Source organism: Sander lucioperca, chromosome 14 (genome assembly GCF_008315115.2).
Source record: "Sander lucioperca isolate FBNREF2018 chromosome 14, SLUC_FBN_1.2, whole genome shotgun sequence".
Lineage (NCBI taxonomy): Eukaryota > Metazoa > Chordata > Actinopteri > Perciformes > Percidae > Sander > Sander lucioperca.
This window is the reverse complement of record NC_050186.1, coordinates 34,200,937-34,219,884: the sequence shown is the minus strand read 5'-3', so window position 1 is coordinate 34,219,884 and position 18,948 is coordinate 34,200,937. Positions and strand designations below refer to the sequence as shown.

Below are 18,948 nucleotides of genomic sequence, written 5' to 3'. Positions count from 1 at the left end.
TGTTGATGTCATCAGCAGGTGACCAAAATGTAACGGAGCGTTTACCTTGAATAAAGGGACAGATTTCTCTGGGTTTGAACATGGTTGGAATCATTTGGGATAATGTAAGTACACAACTCAACTAGACATATTACATAAGTCCTTTTCCGACATTTGAATGAGAAAATGTTACATATACAGTGGCAAGAAAAAGTATGTGAACCTTTCGGAATCTCATGGTTTTCTGAGTAAATCATGTCATAAAATGTGATCTGATCATCTAAGTCAAGGGTATTGACAAACAATGTGTCTAAAATAATAACACAAACAAATTCTGACCTTTCATGTCTTTATTGAACACACTCATTCAACATTCAAAAATGGCAGTGGAAGAATTAATAACTGGTTGACCCCCCCTTGGCAACAATAACCTCAACCAGGCGCATCCTGTAGCTGTGGATCAGACCTGCACATCGTTGAGGAGGAATTTTAGCCCAGTCTTCCTGGCAGACTTGCTTTAGCTCAGTCATATTCTTTGGACATCTCACGTGTATGGCCCTATTCAAGTCAATCCATAGCATCTCTATTGGGTTGAGGTCTGGGCTCTGACTAGGTGGATTTTGTTTTTCTGAAGCCATTCTGTTGTGGACTTGCTCCGGTGTTTTGGGTCGTCCTGTTGCATCACCCACCTTCTACAGTTTTAGCTGACGTACAGGCATTCTCACATTATCCTGAAGAATTGTCTGATATACTTGGGAATTCATCTTCCCCTCAATGATTCCAAGCTGGCCAGGCCCTGATGCAGCAAAGCAGGCCCAAATCATGAGGTTTCTACGCCAGGTGTAGTGCTGTGTGGTATTTCCAAATAGTTCAATCTTCGTTTCATCAGTCCACAAAACATTTTGCCAATACCGCATCATGAACAGAGATGTTAGCCAGTTCCAATGATGCCTTCAAATCTTTGGCTGTCATTCGGGATTTTTTCTTGACCTCATTGATGAGTCTTCGTTGTGCTCTTGGTGTCATTTTGACTGGGCACCCACTTCTTGGTAGAGTAGCAACAGTCCCAAAGTGTCTCCATTTGTAGATTGTTTGCCTAACTGTAGACCGGTCTTTGAAATAACTTTGTAACCCTTGCCAGCTTTATGTAAATCAACAATTCTTCATCGTAGATCTTCTGAAAGCTCTTTTTGGCGAGGCATGGCTCACATAAGCGTGTTCTTCTCGTGCAGAGCAAACTCCAAAAGTTTGAGGGGTTTTTATCAGTCAAAGTAACTGTAGTCCACACCTCCAAACTCATTATCTTAACGGACTCCAGGTGTGCTAAAACCTGACTCCATTTAGCTTTTTTGAGGTCATTAACTCAAGGGTTCACATACTTTTTCCACAAGCACTATGTTTTTTTTGGTTGTTCTCAATAAAGACATAAAAGATAAAAAAAAAAAAATGGTGTTATTATTTTAGACACATTATGTTTGTCAGTACCCTTGAATTAGATGAAGATCAGATCACATTTTTTGTCAAATTTATTCAGAAAACCATGAGATTCCAAAAGGTTCCCATACTTTTTCTTGGCACTGTATCTTTGAAGTTTCATCCCTTCTTTCTCAACTGATAACTGTTATTTTCATTATCAATTACCCTGCAATTAGATAACTGATTTACTGACGGTTTAGTCTAAACAATGTTAGAAAATAGTGAACATTATACCTTATAATTTCCCAAAGCTAAAGGTGAAATCATCGAGTGCGTTATTTATCTGAAAACAGCTAAATATTACATTTGGAATGATATAAAACAGAGAGAAGCACATTTCAGAAACAGAAACCTTGAGCATAAGTTTTCTCTCAGTCGACTAATATAAGTGATTTATTGTTCAGTTTTTCACACAAGATTTTTTATTCTGCTCAGTTTGAGCTCCTTGATCATTTTTTCTGACTTTATCTTCCCTCCTTCACAGTTTGGGTGCCAGAGTAGCGCCTCCAGCCTTCTTCAGTGTTTCTCTGAGCCATGATATCAGGATGCTGTTTGTCTCCGCTGGCTTGTCCATCTGAGTCCAGTGTCCACACTCCTCAATGTGTCCTCTGCTCAGGTTCGGGATCTGCAGTTCATAAACGGAGACATTTGCAATCAGTCTGTCTTCAGGAAGAAATGACTGAAGCTACATCTACACTACTACATTTTGGTTTTTAAAATGAATATCTATTGCTACGTGTACGCCTCGCGCGTCCTCACAACTGCGGAGTTTCCGAGCCTTTAAAATGAACGTAGTAGTGCAGATGTAGCCTGATTGTTGTGCTGCTTTTTCGTTTTCTCACCAAGTCCTCCATCCCCTTGGAGAAGGCCGGCAGCAGAATCTGGTCTTTACCTGCCGTCACCATCAGAGCAGGCATCAGCAGCTAGCATGCATGCACGCACACACGCACGCACACACGCACACACACACACGCACAGTTAAACCTAACATTTAAAATTCAATTGACTCACCAATGTAGAATCGTGTAAAATCGTCCCCAACAAAGTCACTATTTTCTCCTGGTTGTGTGATAAAAACTACAATGACTACAGCTCTTTTAGGACAGGGTACCTCCAGGATTCTCCCAAGTTCAAATTAAAACCTTTTTTAACGCCACCTAGGATGAAATTTAATGCCAACTTCACCACGTAATTGAAAATCAGTGTGGATTTTAAACGCGAGAAAAAAAAACATTTACCTAAGTAACGTTACCTTAACAAAATGTAATCATTTTAAAGAATAATACATTTAAGACCCCACAGGTACCCTGTAGGAATTTACAGTTTACAGTTTTTTTTTAAAAATGATATATTTTTTTTTATACTTAAATCACAGTTTTAAACAAACTTGTTTACAAATTGCGAAAGCCACAATTTTAGAGCCAACATGCTGTTATGTATCAACACATTCTCATTCCCATCTCGTAAAATATGGACGCTTGGTCAGGTGCCTTTGTCGTTGTTATTGGCACTAAAAGTCTCCTTTAGCGTCATATAACGCGCTTGGTCGGGACTACTGGCGTCCCTTTTGAAGCAGTTATGTTAAGGAATGGCTCGTGGGTGGGTTTACGTTTCCCTGACACGCAGAAAGAACGGGACGCTTGAGTTTAGGGAAAGGTCGTGGGTGGGCTTACGTTTCCGTGACTCGCAGGAAGAACGGGCCGGTTAATGAAGAAAGCGGCTTTCATGACACGCGGCAATAACGGCACGGTTAAAGACACACGTGGGACATGAACCCCGGTCTCCTGGGTCAAAGTCCTGTGTCTTCGCGGAATTTCGTCCTTACATACTACTCGCTAAAGCTAGCTGCTGCTCTCCTCGGTACGTTCTACAAACACGCTGAAGGGCTCTTTTTTTGTCGCTTCAGACGCTGACAGCCACTGTCCAAACGTCCGTATTTTACGAGTTCGGAGTGAGAACGGGTTGAATGTTCTCCAATGGTCTTCATCATTCTGAAAACAGGATGACTCATTTTCACTCCTGCTGCCTAAAGAGAGGCAAACAATGTCTGATGTTTTTATTTTTGAAGTTGCATACGTACTGTGGTAGCGTAGTAATTTAGCATTTAAATGATGTTGAAACGTTTTTTTTAGTTCACAGAATAAATTGGCGATATTTCCTCAGTAATACAACTTTTGTTACAATGATTTGCCGGTCCAGTCAGAGGGAATAAGGGGAAATGACATATATGGCGTTTTTTTCCACTACGTGGTACCAGCTCGACTCGGCTCAGCTCGACCGCGTTAAACTATTTAAAAATGGCGGGTTTGTTAAGGACACCGCCGTCTGTCGCTAGCAATGATGACGCAGTGATTAGTGACGATTCTCTCCGACCAATCAGTAGTCTGCAGGTTTTCACGTCACCTTTTGGTATTGCCTCAGCTCGCTTGGAACCACGACGGAGGTGGTACTAAAAAAAAGTACCTGTTGGCATAATGGAAAATTAAAAAAGGTACCATGTAATGGAAAAACACCAATAGTTGAAGCTTTTTTAAAACCCTCAAAGATTCTTTTGAGAGGGCTTTTGAGAAAACATTTGGGGCTTGAGCCCCAGAATCCGTCCCCTCGCACCGCCCCTGTGTTTGACAGAAGATGGTTTTCATTTTGGTAAATTAGGGTCAGAAGGTAATCATCGTCCAGCTGCTGCAGGAACACAGACATACACAACCTGATGTAAGTCTGATGCACATTCAAACGTTTTAAAGAACAGGAAAAGGACAACAAAGCAAATTAGGGGCTTATGTCATTTTTTCCCCATTTCATTTTATGCCATGTTTATATGACTGTAACAGGTTTACCACCCAGTTTTAATCAAATGTTTGTGCTGTGTAACGAACCTTTCCAGTGGGACGAGAACACATCCACCTCCAGTTGGCCTCTCCGTTTCGATACCAGTTCAACGGTCTCCTGAAACGTCAAGTCACATCTATTTAATATCAAAATGCTGATTCACAATCAGCAGCATTCTCCATCCTGATATAGAAACTGTCAACTGAAGTCATTTTGGGGACAAAATTTCAACTTCGTCGGTCAAAACCTTTTTTTTTCTTATTAATCAAGACAGTTGAGTTTTGAATACTGCTAAATGTGTGCGACCTGAAGCCTCGCTCTTTGTACTGGCTGACGTAGTACTGCAGGTCGGCCTCCGTCAGCATGCAGTCCCGGGGAATCTGCTCCGGCAGACCCACAAACAGACCACCTGTAACAGACGGGACGTTTTGAATGAGCTCTTTAAAGTGTCTTATTATACTTTTTGATGTTTAGTAAGAAAATGGAGTCTCACCTCGAGCACAGACGCCTGCAGTGTTGATAGCAGGACGCTTCCCCTGAGACAGAAACATGCTTTTGTTAAGTTTTGGCCCCGTAGACTTGATACTATACATTAGCGCACGCGTGTGTGTGTGTGTGTGTGTGCGCGCGCACACACAAATTTAAAGGGCTGTTTGAGGGTTAAGACTTGGTTGTAGGATTAGGGATTAGAATTAGGTTATGGTTAGGGTGAGGGTAAGGGTTAAGGTTAGGCATTTAGTTGTGATGGTTAAGGTTAGGGTAAGGGGTTAGGGAATGCATTATGTCAATGATGGGTCCCCACAAAGATAGTGCCACAAACTTGTGTGTGTGCGTGTTTCTGTGTGCATGTCCGTCCTCACCACTTCAGCACTGCTGAAAAATAAAATCTTGAACGTTCTCGCCAAGTCTTTCTCCAGCTCGGCCTCTGCTACGCCCTGCAACACACACACACACACACACACACACACACACACTATAAATACTTTATGCATTTACAGCATTTATGTGTGTATAGGATTAATAAACTAGATATAATGTGTTGTTAGTGAACTTTAAACGTGCTGGTACTTCTACTGCAGTGAAAGTACTAATACTAATAAATAATCCACTCCAAGTAAAAGTCCCGCATTTCAAACCTTAAGTAAAAGTATGTAAGTATTATCAGCTTAATGTAGTTAAAGTACGTAAAGTAAAAGTATTCAGAGTGCAATGTGTAAAATGTCACTGTTCAAAAATATGTTAAAAAATGAAGGACCCCGGGCGCCCGGATAGCTCAGTTGGTAGGGCAGGCGCCCATATACAGAGGTGTACTCCTCGACGCAGCGGGCCAGGGTTCGACTCCGACCTGCGGCCCTTTGCTGCATGTCTCTCTCCCCTTTCATGTATTCAGCTGTCCTGTTCAAAATAAAGGCCGAAAATGCCCCAAAAAATTATCTTAAAAAAAAAAAAAAAAAAAATGAAGGACCTAAAAATCTTTTTAAAACATTGGGTATGCACCGGATGTCAGGCAAGTATCTTGGAAATGTACTTCCGTTGATCCAGAATAGTTTACCACAAACATTTATCATCAACACATCTGGAGATACATGGTTTTCACTGGACAGGAAGGGGATGAAAAATAGCATGTCATGCCGCAGACAGACTTACAGGTTTTTGGAAGTAGAGCTGGTAATCAAATATGGGAACAGCCTTCAGTTTCTCTGCAGGATGTACAGCAGGATCCACGGGGAACAGAGGAGTGTTCAGAGACGCTACAGCCCTTCGCACACAACAACACACAGTTTACTACAGTAGAACGTATCTGGGGAGTGTAACTGAATCTGTGTGTGTGTGTGTGTGTGTGTGTGTGTGTGTGTGTGTGTGTGTGTGTGTGTGTGTTCACCTCACTCTCTCAGGGTAATACTGAGCCATGGTCCACACCAGGAAGCCGCCCCAGTCATGACCCACCAGGGTGACCTGTGGCATCGACTGGAAAAGAGACGGAGAAGAGGCAACATGGACAACAAATATAAGTGAGATGACCACCTATCTGCTGCAAGTTTTATTTTTTTTACTGCATAAAAATACATAGAAACTTAAGCTGCTTCTACACTACTACGTTTTGGTTTAAAAACGAACATCATTTGCTACGTTTAGGCCTCGCGTCCACACTGCCGCAGTGTTTCCGAGCCTCTAAAAAGGAGACATTTTTAGAGGCTCGGACCGTTTGGTTTGAAAACTCTCCGGGGTTGTGTTGTAGTCTGAACGGGCACAAACTGAGACCTTTGGAAGTCAGTCTTATGCGTATCTGATATGTGTTGTTAGACGTGTTAAAGTGCCCATATTATGACAAAAATCACTTTTTTCTGGGATTTGGGGTGCTATTTTGTGTCTCTGGTGCTTCCACATGCATACAAACTGAAAAAAAACAAAACATCCATGATGTTTTGAGTGAGATACGGTTTCTGAATGTGTCCTGCCTTCAGTCTCCGAGTGAGCTGGTCAAAAATCGGCAGGGCCGTAAACGTCATCGTCTGAAACATTTGGTGTGTGCTAACCACTTTAGCTAATACCACATCAGCTAGCTGTTTCTCCAACTTCGGTCAGTACAAGGCAGGATTAGCTGGGAGATTTCTTCTAAATGAGGGCGCACTTCCAACTTTGCGTGGAATACCTACAGAACAGGGACATGTAAGTAGTTCTATACAATTTATTTTGTAGATTAGGGTGTTTTGCCATTGAGAACGAGGTGGCTAACCGCTAGCAGCGCTAGCTTCTAGCTAGTGGTCCTTACCTAGTTACTGCGCATGTGTGACTCCCAACAAAGATGGTACAGAAGTAAGATGCCTCACTCTGTAGCTAAAACAGAGAGCTCAACACACAGGGTGAAAAGAGGAGCTGCAGCAATGTGCAGTACAACAAAACTATTGTGTTTTTTTGAAAATTAAACCACATAAACCTATTCTGGTACAACCTCAAAATACAATTATGAACCTGAAAATGAGCATAATATGGGCGCTTTAATATGGACGGAGATTAGTTCTGCTACTGGAGCTAAAACTCTTTTTTGTCTCAAAACGCTGCCTAAAAGTGAAAACGTAGTAGTGTAGGTTTAGCCTGACCTGCGTTAGTGTATATAAATGCCACTGTTTCTGCACTAATCACACTTTAATTCAATCTCTTTTCATCATTTAACATTAATTAGTGTGTTCAATGTGTCATTTACTTACCATTTTGTCCATAAATGTGATTAAATCCTGGGGAAAGACGGCATGTTTAATGTTATTTAATATGAATATCTGTAAACATAATTAAATAGTATGTGTCTGACTGTGAAAAGTCAGCTGCATTAATGTCAGGAGCAAGTCAGCCTATTTAGTGACATTACAATTAAATGTATTAACCAAAAAAACTATGGTATGCCTTTCTGTGGAAGATGGTTTATTCTTAAAGGTCCAGTGTGGAACGTGTTTAGTTGTTCATTATCAAAATCGGTGTTGCCCGTTCTCAAACTTGTCCTTTTCATGAATATTTACCACCACCATCAATTCCAAGTATTCCTTTTGACTTGAAATTTTACATTTTTGCATTTGCATGAACTGGGGTAGACGCTCCATATTCATGCTCCATCTTGAAATACGTTAGCCGGTAAGGGACATACAGGACACACTGCTCCGTCTTTCACGTTTTCGCTGTCGCATGATAAACTCACAGGTGCTGCTAATGCTGCTAATGGGTATCGTAGCTTCCCGGCCCCGGCAAGTTTGAAGAAGGAAACATGGAGGACCACACGTATTCAAAATCTAAACTTCAGGAACAGGAGTCTTCTTCTTCGCCCAGAAAAAGAAAAAGGATATTGAAAAGAGCAAGAGACCAGCTTTTTGAAGCGTGAAGGTTACCGTAGCTGTAATACATACTTTGAACTGCGTGGCGCGAGAGAGTTGATTGCGATATATGATCTCAACGCTAGATGAGAGAAATTCCCACACATTGGACCTTCAAAACAATAATTTCAAATGTTTCACATTTCCTTTTAAATGTAGAGAAGGTTTCTTCTAAATATTTGTGTGATTAGATGTAATGAAGTGTGTGTTGGGGAGTTTGTACCTTGCAAAGCTGCTCCTGAGAATATTCCTCTGCGTCTGTTAATGGAGAAACAACGGGAAACAATACGACCCTTCAGAGAAGTACTTGTACTACACTGTTAAAAAAAAACTACATTTATTCTATTATATATATATATATATATATATATATATATATATATATATATATATATATATATATATATATATATATATATATATATATATATATATATATACACATTAGGGATGTAACGATGCATCGGTTAAAAATGGATATCAATGTGTAAAGATAACACCTGAGATAAAAAAAAAATGAATCGCGATGTTTCAGCAACCTAGGCATTATCTACTTTAGATTTCACTTGTTTGACTTCAGACGTCACTACGTCTCCTTAAAGCTACATTGTGTAAGAATTTCTCCCATCTAGCAGTGCAATTGTATAGGACAACCAACTGAATATTACTTTCTAGCCCTTCCTCCTACGGTGGCCTAACCCGAAATTAACTCTTAGTATCTCCATCGTTTACACGCAGCTGTTCTAGCCACTCCAATTTTAAAACTCCGTTTTAATTCTCTTTTTCGCTTCCCTGGCGAGTAATCTCCCCCTTGCATTCGTCACGGTGCCAATAGGCGTAAGACGGCGAAAAGCGGAGGTAGGGAGCCGCAACATGGCTGCTGTCATTTGAGCGAGTCGCTCGAATGTCAGATTCTACACTTACGAGAATACTTTGATTAGTTAGTGGAAGTAAATACACATGAATGAGTATATATTTGTGAAAGTTTTTTTTTGCCAAGAATCAACTAAAGAAATTACACAATGTAGGTTTAATTTATTTATTATTTTTTTTTATTTAGTTATTTTGATGTGGGATTTGTTTTTAAAAATCTAATTCTTTTTTTGTTATTTAAGATAAAATACAGTTTCGGTCTCACTTTTGATGAGAGGGCACATCTGTTGTTTTGCACAGTTTATGTAAATAAACATATTTTTCACTCATTTGTCTGCAGTTCATTCTGTTAAAGAAATCCTGAGAAAATCTTATTGTGAACTTAAAATCATGAATCCTATCGTGAGCTGAGCGTGTCGTTACATCCCTAGTATACAAGCATAAAAACACATACATTTCTATATAAAAACAGTTGAAACACAAATGAAAACCCAGGAAATCAGATAAATAATATTATGACTGATGTGTTCCTACAGTATGTATTCATTATACATGTGTTTATCCCTTGATTATTTGTAATAAGTTATGACGGCGCTCTTTGATTGTTAGTTGACCTGGTGGCGCTGTGGACTCTCCATAACCCTTCATGTCCAGAGCCAACACCCTGAAGCCAGCAGCTGCCATGGCTGGGATCTACCAGACAGAGACAGACAGACAGACAGGCAGACGTTCAGCAGACAGGTAGAAAAACGGTGAGCATGAACCTCGTATCTGCTTGTTTTTAGCAGCGTGTTATAATGTTACCTGGTATCTCCAGGAGTACCAGCTCTCAGGGAACCCGTGACACAGCAGTACTGGTGGACCTGAGCCCATCTCAACAAAATGAGTCCTCACGCCAGGCTGACACACACACACACACACACACACACACACACACACATTATTAATGTCACAAGGAAACATTTGAACTCAATCTCAATGCAAGTACATTTCCAGGATAAAGCCTGACATCCCAGATGTCCCTCCCTTTCCGCTCTCTGTGTGTCGCCGTTCTCAAACCCCCTTCTCTTCGGGAGACAACAACAAACTTTGAGCTAGCAAGCTACACTACACGCTGAAAATGTCACGTCTTGAAGGAAATTTGGATCTTGCAACATGGCAGGCCTGCTTGGTTCTTTTGGGGAATGACTGTTAAGATTCTTTTTACGATACACTGGTAATGGAGCTTAGATCGGGCCCAAAAAATCAAGCCCGACCCTACCCGAGCCCGTGCACGTTATGTCTGAGCCCGGACCGGCCCGACACATGAACTGTAATTATGAGGTCGAGCCAGATTTAAACCCGACAATTTTTTAATACATGGGCCGTTATAACTGACGTTCTCAACTACAATTAAGAGTTATTTGAACTACAGAAATCTGTTTAGAATTATCTTAATGAATAATGCAACAAGGACGAAGCATGTAAACTGCGTTTTTTGTTTATTCAGAATGGAATGGATCACAAATGGATCAGAATGAAGAAACGTAAAAAAAAAAAAAACTCGACCCTAGCTCTCTCAGCTGAATAGTGTGGGTAACAGATCAAGGCAGCAACATAATCAAATCCGTGGAACCATATAGGAGACTTTCTTGTCTCCATCACCTAATTAATAGTACTGTCCTTCGCCACGGTCTGCATGCTGACGCACTGGCCTACCAGGCATAGCTTTCTTCCCACCCAATTAGGCTAGTAAAGTAATGATTAAAAAACGGCCCGGCCCGAGGATAGTGGTAGAAAATATCGGTTAACTTCGGACTCGGGCAGAGAATCTAAACTCTAACTGGTAAGAGCCAATGAGGTTCAACCATGTATCTATTTCAATAGCTCACTTTACTATATTCTGTGAACAGTTTACTTGATTTATTGTATGTGGCGTTTTCTTTTGCGGGGTTGCAAATGTTCCACCAAAACAAGTTCCTTCCTGAGCTGTTATGCAGAGCCACCCTCGCTGCGTCCGGAGCTTATGACGATTGTGATCGGTTTAAAGAAATGCAAACAACCCAGAGCGTTTTTTTTTCCTCCTACATCCCAGAATGCATCTGTGGTGTAGCCACAGCACTGTGGAGATAGATCTGGCAGTGCAAGACTACCCTGATGGTGACGTATCCATGAGACACTTCAGCGGGGCTGCAGGACGGCAGAGGACTCTCTGCTCCAACAGCCTGAAACACAACACACACAAACACTGAGCTTCTATGAGGCCATTACTGAAGCAGAACTATTTGCAACTGTGCATGGAGAGTTGTGTAATCAGATTTGTAAATGTGTAAAAGAATCTCTGAATACACATTTACAGATCTAAGTATGCACACACAGATATTCTCCACACACCATCATGTTTGCACAATCGCTGTCAGAGGATAAAACCTTTGATTTAGGTAGCATAATGACTTGATTTAGGCAGCATTGTATTTATTTTCTTTTTAGCTTATATGCACTGGTACCCAGTTTATTTTAAAATTGTATTAATTCAAGGCTGTACTCAAATTAGGTCATTTCTTGGAGACAATTCTTTTGTTTTCCGTCCAGTCCTTGTTTTTCCTTCCTCTTAAAAGTATAGGATAAACTGTTTTTGTCCACACCTGAACTCCAGTAAAGTCAGCCAGTTGGTTCAGAGCGTCGTACAGATTTTCCACCAAGATGGCCTTCATCCCCGCTCCCTCTGCTGCCTTCACGCCTTCCACATCTGCATCCAACCACAGCGCCTGAAACAAGACAGGCTCACTGTGCTGTACTGATTGTCCTTTCAACTGTTCCATGATATACAGTTACAGTATATACAGAACCGTTTAAAGGTTAGTAATCTGCCACAAAGCTTCATTCCAGTCACATGTCTGAGAGGAATGCTTTTTAGTTTGTAGAAAGTCCTCTTTACGTATAGATGTTGTTTTGCTTTTGTACATGGAGATCAAAACGCTATACAACGGTTCAACCAGACTGACAACTCAAAGGGCAGAAAGAGACAAAGATCCCTTTGAGCAACAGCTGAATAAGAAGAGAAGAAATCAGCAGTCATAAGTAACACAAACTGGAAGCTTAGCATCAAAACGTGTGCAGATTTAAACAGGGACAGCTTCCTGTTTCAGTGTCAAGGGCACAATAATGCGGCCAATAACAAGCCGACAGACAGAAGGTTAGTCTAAAGCCCCTGACACACCAACCAGACGGCCGACCGTTGGCAGAAAAGGCAGTTGGACTGATCAGTGTCTCCGAGTTGGTCAAAAAAGTGCCTCAGAATACACCAAAGCGACGAGACGTAATACGTCTCTATAACAGCAGGTGGCGCTAATCTGTATTGTCGCCTAAAAATGAAAACCGGCAGCTGATTGGATGAACACGTCACGTGGGTCTGGTTCCTCCGGAAATTCAAAGCCAGACTGTCATGGCGGCTTGTTCAGAATACGTTCTCATATTGTACTAAAATAGTTCACCGAAACGTGTTTCTGAAAACATTTTAAGCGAGAGGCCGTGCAGTTGCTGAATCTGTCTTCATTTCAGATCAACAAAGGTCAGTTTGAAAGATTTTCATCAGATTTTGAGAGACTCTAGTCACGCTCATCCCGCTCCTCGTTTCCGGGTTAGCACTCTACCAATCAGATTGGTCATTTGTGTCCGACTGCCGGTAGTGCCCGCCTTCCGATTCAACAAGTCAAATCAGCTAAAATGAAGGCCAACGGCCCCTCTGACAGACGACGGCACGGAACACACCGAACAGACTCGAGTCACCGAAATCGCCAGACTGTCCAACAGCCGATTATCGGCTTGGTGTGTCACGACCTTAAGGTTAGCATTGGAATATCAGATAGAGTTGCAACTAACAATTATTTTAGTTGTTTAATCTGTGGATTATTTCCTGGATGAATGGAGTAGTTGTTTCATCTATAAAATGTCAGAAAATGGTGAAAAATTGTGGATCAGTGTTTCCCAAAAGCCCAAGTTGATGTCCTCAAATGTCTTGTTTTGTCCACAACTCAAAGATTATCAGTTTACTGTCACAGCAGAGAGAAGAAACTAGAACAATATTCACATTTAACAAGCTGGAATCACAGAAGTTTTACTTTTTCTTCATAAAAAAATATGACTCCAACAAATAAATCGATTATCAAAATAGTTGGCGATTAATTTCGTTGACAACTAACAAATCGATTAATCTTTGCCGCTCTAATATCAGCTGATCATACCATGGACTGACAAATCCAGTTTAAACCTCTTCACCGTTGTGCTTCAATAATGATCAAGGGTCACTGACACTTTTCTTTTCTAGACAGGAAAACCAAGTTCCAACAGTATTGTCCCATCATGCAACACTTTGGGGACATCCACTAAATGGAAGTTTGAGTCATTTTATTCTACTTCTTTTGGGGCCAAGTTATTGAAATGTCTCCAGTCTACCTGTTGTGATGTCACTCCCAGGTGTTGCAGAGCAGAGCTGAACATGGCGGGCTCGGGAACCCTGTGACCCGAGCGACACGACTGGAGGACCAGGTCAAAGTGGCCGCCCAGCAGAGAGAGAAGGCGGGCGTGATTGTCTCCAGAAGCACTGTCATCTAGCCAGTGATTGGCCAGCACGGCTGTCAGTAAACCTGATGGGATGGAAACAAAAAGCCAGCCTTCATCTGGTCAGTCTCACGGTACAGATCCACTTTGGCAACACGACTGAAGCGTGACGTACAGTAATACATCCATGGTTGATGCTCCACGCCCTTGACCGGCAGCTGATCGGACGAACGCGTCACGTGGGTCTGGCTTACTCCCGAATTTCAAAACGACAGTTATGGCGGCCAGTTCGGAATACGATCTAGTATTTTACGAAAATAGTTCACCGAAACGTGTTTCTGAAAACATTTTAAGCGAGAAATAGGCCATACAGTTGCTGAATCGGTCTTCATTTCAGATCGACAAAGGTCAGTTTGAAAGATTTTTGTCTACTTCTACTGGATAGTCGCGTCTCGTTCAACGGATTCATTTGCATAAAGATGGGCATCGGCCAGCTTTTTTGACACGCAGCATTTTTTTCAAATGCAGCGCCGCCTTCCCGGGATGCTTTGCGGGCGGGTTAAAGTCGCTTGACGTCACCCATAGGAATAAAGTGGAGCACGGCACGATAGAAGCGTCACACGGCCAGGTGGATCTGTACGGTCAGGCTACATCTACACTGCTACATTTTGGTAGAAATAAAAACTAGTGCTGTCAAACGATTAAAATATTTAAATCGCGATTAATTGCATTAATGTCATAGTTAACTCGCAATTAATCACACATTTTTATCTATTCTAAATGTCCCTAGATTTCTTTTTGTCCAATTCTTTTTTTCTCATTTTAATGCTCTTATCAACATGGAAAAGTGGATCGGCCTGCTTTGTGCTTTTGTTGCCTGGCTTTGACGAGGGGGGGTGGAGAATTGGCATCAGCTGTGTGCTTGGCCATCAAGTGGTATTTCAGACTGGACGTGCTGTGATGATAGCTCAGTTCACAACAACAAAACAAACAGATCACTTTGGTCTTGTCAATGGAACCATTTGGCAACTTTTTAAAAGTAAACTTTTCATTCAGAATCTTATCGGCATCCATTTCGGCGTCTCGCGCTCGCCATCCACTCAAAACGACGAAACGTTAGCCTACTACTCTTTGGCCGGCTCGAAAGCCCAAACAAGTGTATGCAGCGTGCCTGTTGTTATGTTTCCAGTCTAGCTAGATCCGGTGTAGTGTTGTAGTTTTTCTAACATTACTAGTTGTTGCAAAAATGTGTTTCCGTTAATAACGCGTTTAACTGACAGCACTATTAAAAATGAATATCTTTTGCTACGTTTACGCCTTGCGTTCACACTACCGCGGTGTTTCCGAGCTCCTAAAATGGAGACATTTGGAAACACTGCTGCCCCCGTTTTGGTTTGAAAACTCCGGGGTGGCTTTGTAGTCTGGACAGTCATATCGGTTAGATGGCTTACATACCTTTCAGTAACAGATCCACCTTGTCGTCGCTCCAAGCTATTAAATCCCTGCTCTTACTTTTCATCATTGTTGTTCTTTCTCCAAAGTATTTTCTGTATCTTCAAGTTCTACATCCATGATTTTCCACCGCAGAGCAACGTCAGACAATCTGCTTTCTGTTTACATGTTTTAACCCTAAGAAACGTGCTGGAACGCTGGAGATCTCTGTCGACATTTCTGTCGACATTTCTGTCGACATTTCTGTCTTTAAGACGCTCTGTTTTAAAGCTAGCGTGGAGATATTTGCATTATATGAAACTAGACGGGAAAGTGGCTAAATAGTTTAATTTTGGTGAGGAAAAAAAACTAGCTGGGAATTATTTTTTAGGATGTATGGCTTTAGGTATATACAGTAGGGGTGCACGATTCAGAAAATGTCATGATTCGATATTGATTTTTAGGCTCAAGATTCGATTCAATATCGATTTTCGATTCAAAAATGATTCTCGATTCAAAAAACGATTCACAGTATGTAAATGTAGTTACTTTTCCCATGTGATTGCAGTAGACAAAAAAGAAAAATTAAAAAAAATAATTAGAATTTTTTTTTTTAAATATGAATCGATTTTTGGAATTCTATGAATCGATTTTGAATTGGTAGAGCTTGAATCGCGATTCGAATAAGAATCGGTTTTTTTTTGCACACCCCTAATATACAGTTATATTTTATTTCTCTTTTACTATTCATTCTTTAACATTTTGTTCTGTTCATTTAAAACGCATTGACTTTAGAGTCTGTAGAGTAGCACTTTATTGTGTTGACTGCCGTAGTGTGTTCTTTGTGAAATAAAAAGTACATCCATAAATCTATAACAATTCACAGCATTATTTCTGAGAAGCTCTTCTGTCAGTCGGCCGAAAATGTAAATGTATCAATGTGCATACCACTGTGACGCAGACTGGCAGCCGTCTTCAGCACGGCTTGTTGGACGTCTGTCATCGCCTCTCTGAGTTCCTCCAGCAGGGCTCTGACCGACCAATCAGTCGGCAGAGTCACACCCTGGACCTTGGCCTCTTTCACACACTCTGCCTCGAGCGCTGGGATCATCTACACACAACACACACACACACACACACACACACACACTTCATAATCAGCCAACATCAGTAAAATCAAATGTAGATTATTTTGGGAGTAAGTAGCACGTGTCTTCACCCACCTGAGAAAGCGTCATCTCGCCTCTCTCCGCCCGGATCATGGCACTGTCCTTCTGGGACGCCACACTGGACAGAAAACCACTGAAACCCACAGAGAGACAAACAATAAGTTTGAAGACATTAAAAGGCAAGACATTCGGTGAATAGGGTGAAATATTACAGATGTAATAAGATGTATAACAGATGTCAGCAGACACAAACGGACAAAGTGTAGTAAAATAAATATTTCTTTCCACTAGTCTGAAGAAGAAATTTTTTGGAAGCTAATCAGAGCAGGAAGATATAGTATTATGGTATGTAACTCTTTGTGTTATATTACTCAGGTATGAACTGAGCCAGGAAAGTGCAGACACATTGAGACCAAAGAGGTTCTTGAGGCGTTGCAGGAGGATGTTGTGGGCCAAAGTGTCAAAGGCAGCACTAAAGTCTAGTAGCAGCAAGACAGAAAAAACGGTCAGAGTTCATTGCAACTAGTAGGTCATTAGTTCCCCTAGTTAGTGTCGTTTCAGGAGAGTGTTTGGGTCTGAAACCAGACAAACTCATGTGGGAGGTCATTAATGGATAGGTGGGCAGTGAGTTGGTTGGAAACCACCTTTTCTGTTTGGACATGAGGGAGAGATTAGAGATCAATCTGTAATTGTTTAGAGATTGTGGGTTAAGGTTAAGTCTTTTTATTACATACCTGCAAACTCAGAAGGGCTGAAAAAGTGACACATCTCTCCTCCCCCCCCAGATACAGTATCAGGGGACCACTAAAGTCTATATAAAAGCATCCAAAAAGCAGCATGCCATAGGACCTTTAAATTAACGGGATTAAAGGAATGAAAAAGGTGTCTGCTAGTTTTGTGATCAATATGAGAAAGAAGTGGAGGATGGGAGGGACACAGTGATATCATTTGTGATTAGTTTGATCTTTGTTAGTGAAAAAAGCCTCTGTTGTAAAGCTGGAAACTGGTGTGGGCCGGGTTGTTACTACTAAGTTTATTGACAGTACTGAATAGAAATGGGATTGTGTCGGTTGTTATAAATCAGATAAGGGTGATGATTAAATTCAGCTTGCTGGACAACATATTTGTACCTAAGCAGAGATTGCTTAACCTGCTTTCCTGGGAACAAGTTTAGACAACTGCTTAACACCTGTCATCTAAACTTCCTTTCATTTGTACGATGTGTTTAAGAGTAACAGCAGTTTAAAGTCAAATACTGAATTATTTCACTGACTGACAAAACAGACTTGTTCTAATTTTAATAAAGATTTATAAAACTTCTGCCACAGCTACGTATTCCAGTCACGTTCCTGCTTTGATAAATCATTTCATTATTTCATGTGTTTTAATGTGGCATGCATGATGTTTGTTATAGAAATAATACCTTTCATTCAATCTGGACTGGTCATTTTTTACAGTGCAAAGATAACACTCCTTACCCTGGTAGGTTGTGTAACTCCTCCAGTTTATGGAAAACTGCATGAGGTCTGGAAGAGACAGCAACTCCCCAGAAGTTAAACAAAATGGCTTTCTTCTTCTTCTCAGCCATGTCCTCTGAGTCTGAGGGAAATTATCTTGGATTGTTCTGCCTCTGTCTCCCAACAGGAACTTGTTTTCTCTGCAGCTGGTACAGAAAGCTTCTGTTCGTGCATGAGGGAAAACTTTGCCCTCTGAACACACTCACACAGGAGCCCGCCCACTTCTCTGTCCACTCACAGTTGAGTCAGAAAAGAATGAAAGGGACCCCTCCTCTGTGTGGACTGCAGATATCTCTAAGTTTCATGATGGACGATATTTAAAACAGGAATTTATCTTACCAAAAATAATAGAATGCTTGTTAAAGTTCAAAACATCCCCTTTTAATGTTTGCAATGTGATTTTTCACCTGTTATGGTTGTGTATGTTTCCTGTTTTATTTTGGTAGTCTGGTTTTCTGTCTTGTCTTGTTTTACGTCCTGTCTTTTGGTTTTCCCACCTTTGTAATTGGCTGATGTCTTTCACCTGTTCCCCAGCCCTTGTGTCACCTGCCCCTTGTTAACCCTCGTTTACTTGTGTATTTAGTCTCTGTGTTTCCGCCGTCTGTTGTTAGGTCATTGTACTGTGCAGGCTGCTTGTGGAGTGTACTCCGGTGGTCGCTGTGTTTCTGGTTTTGGATTTTGTGTGTTAGTCTACCCATGTTTGCCTCGGTTTTCCTGTTCCCTGCTATTCCTGGGGCCTGTTTCACAAAAGCAGAATATATAAATCCAGGATAACTGATAAAGCGAGGCTTGACCTAGTCTAATCTGTGCATCCTGGCTTGGTGCGTTTCACGAAGGCCAAGCCAGGCTGAGGAGGAGCGACTAGGTTGAGCCAGGCTGAAGTAATTCAGATAGATGCGCGTCCACGGCTTTCCTCAAAAGACCGCGAGGTTGATCACAGATTTACTGATGCCAAAATGGAGAATACGCATTGTTCATACTTTATACAGAGTGAGCAGCAGCTTTTTGTGGAAGTATGATGACGTGAAACACATTATTTGTATAAAAAGAAAAAAAACACGGCGCTGTAATGAAACAGAGAAAGCGTAGCAGACGATCACGGACCGACTGAATGACTGAAACGTAAGCAGCCTAAACATATACATTAACTGACCACTGCTCTGAATTGAAACCGTCATAATCATTCCATTCAAGGATTAGGCTACTAATCATTTGCACAAATTAACAGTTGTACTCTTTGCCTTAAAAGTAAGCAGAAGATAATGTTACTCA

The 18,948-nt window shown here is 41.2% G+C and overlaps 1 protein-coding gene across 1 annotated transcript; it reads right to left on the bottom strand.

Moving 5' to 3' along the window:
• Positions 1-1,870: 1,870 nt before the first annotated feature.
• LOC116041392 (epoxide hydrolase 2, cytoplasmic) lies at positions 1,871-17,975 on the bottom strand. Its single transcript, XM_031287285.2, has 18 exons — positions 17,638-17,975; positions 16,214-16,292; positions 15,939-16,101; positions 13,455-13,645; positions 11,645-11,767; positions 11,153-11,224; positions 9,825-9,920; positions 9,635-9,713; positions 8,371-8,405; positions 7,494-7,520; positions 6,167-6,252; positions 5,932-6,043; positions 5,145-5,219; positions 4,778-4,820; positions 4,591-4,693; positions 4,332-4,401; positions 2,298-2,378; positions 1,871-2,080 (listed from the first exon to the last, which is right to left on the bottom strand). Exons 1-18 carry the CDS (start codon positions 17,745-17,747, stop codon positions 1,934-1,936), a joined length of 1,692 nt encoding a protein of 563 aa, XP_031143145.1. The 5' UTR covers positions 17,748-17,975; the 3' UTR covers positions 1,871-1,933.
• Positions 17,976-18,948: the final 973 nt, after the last annotated feature.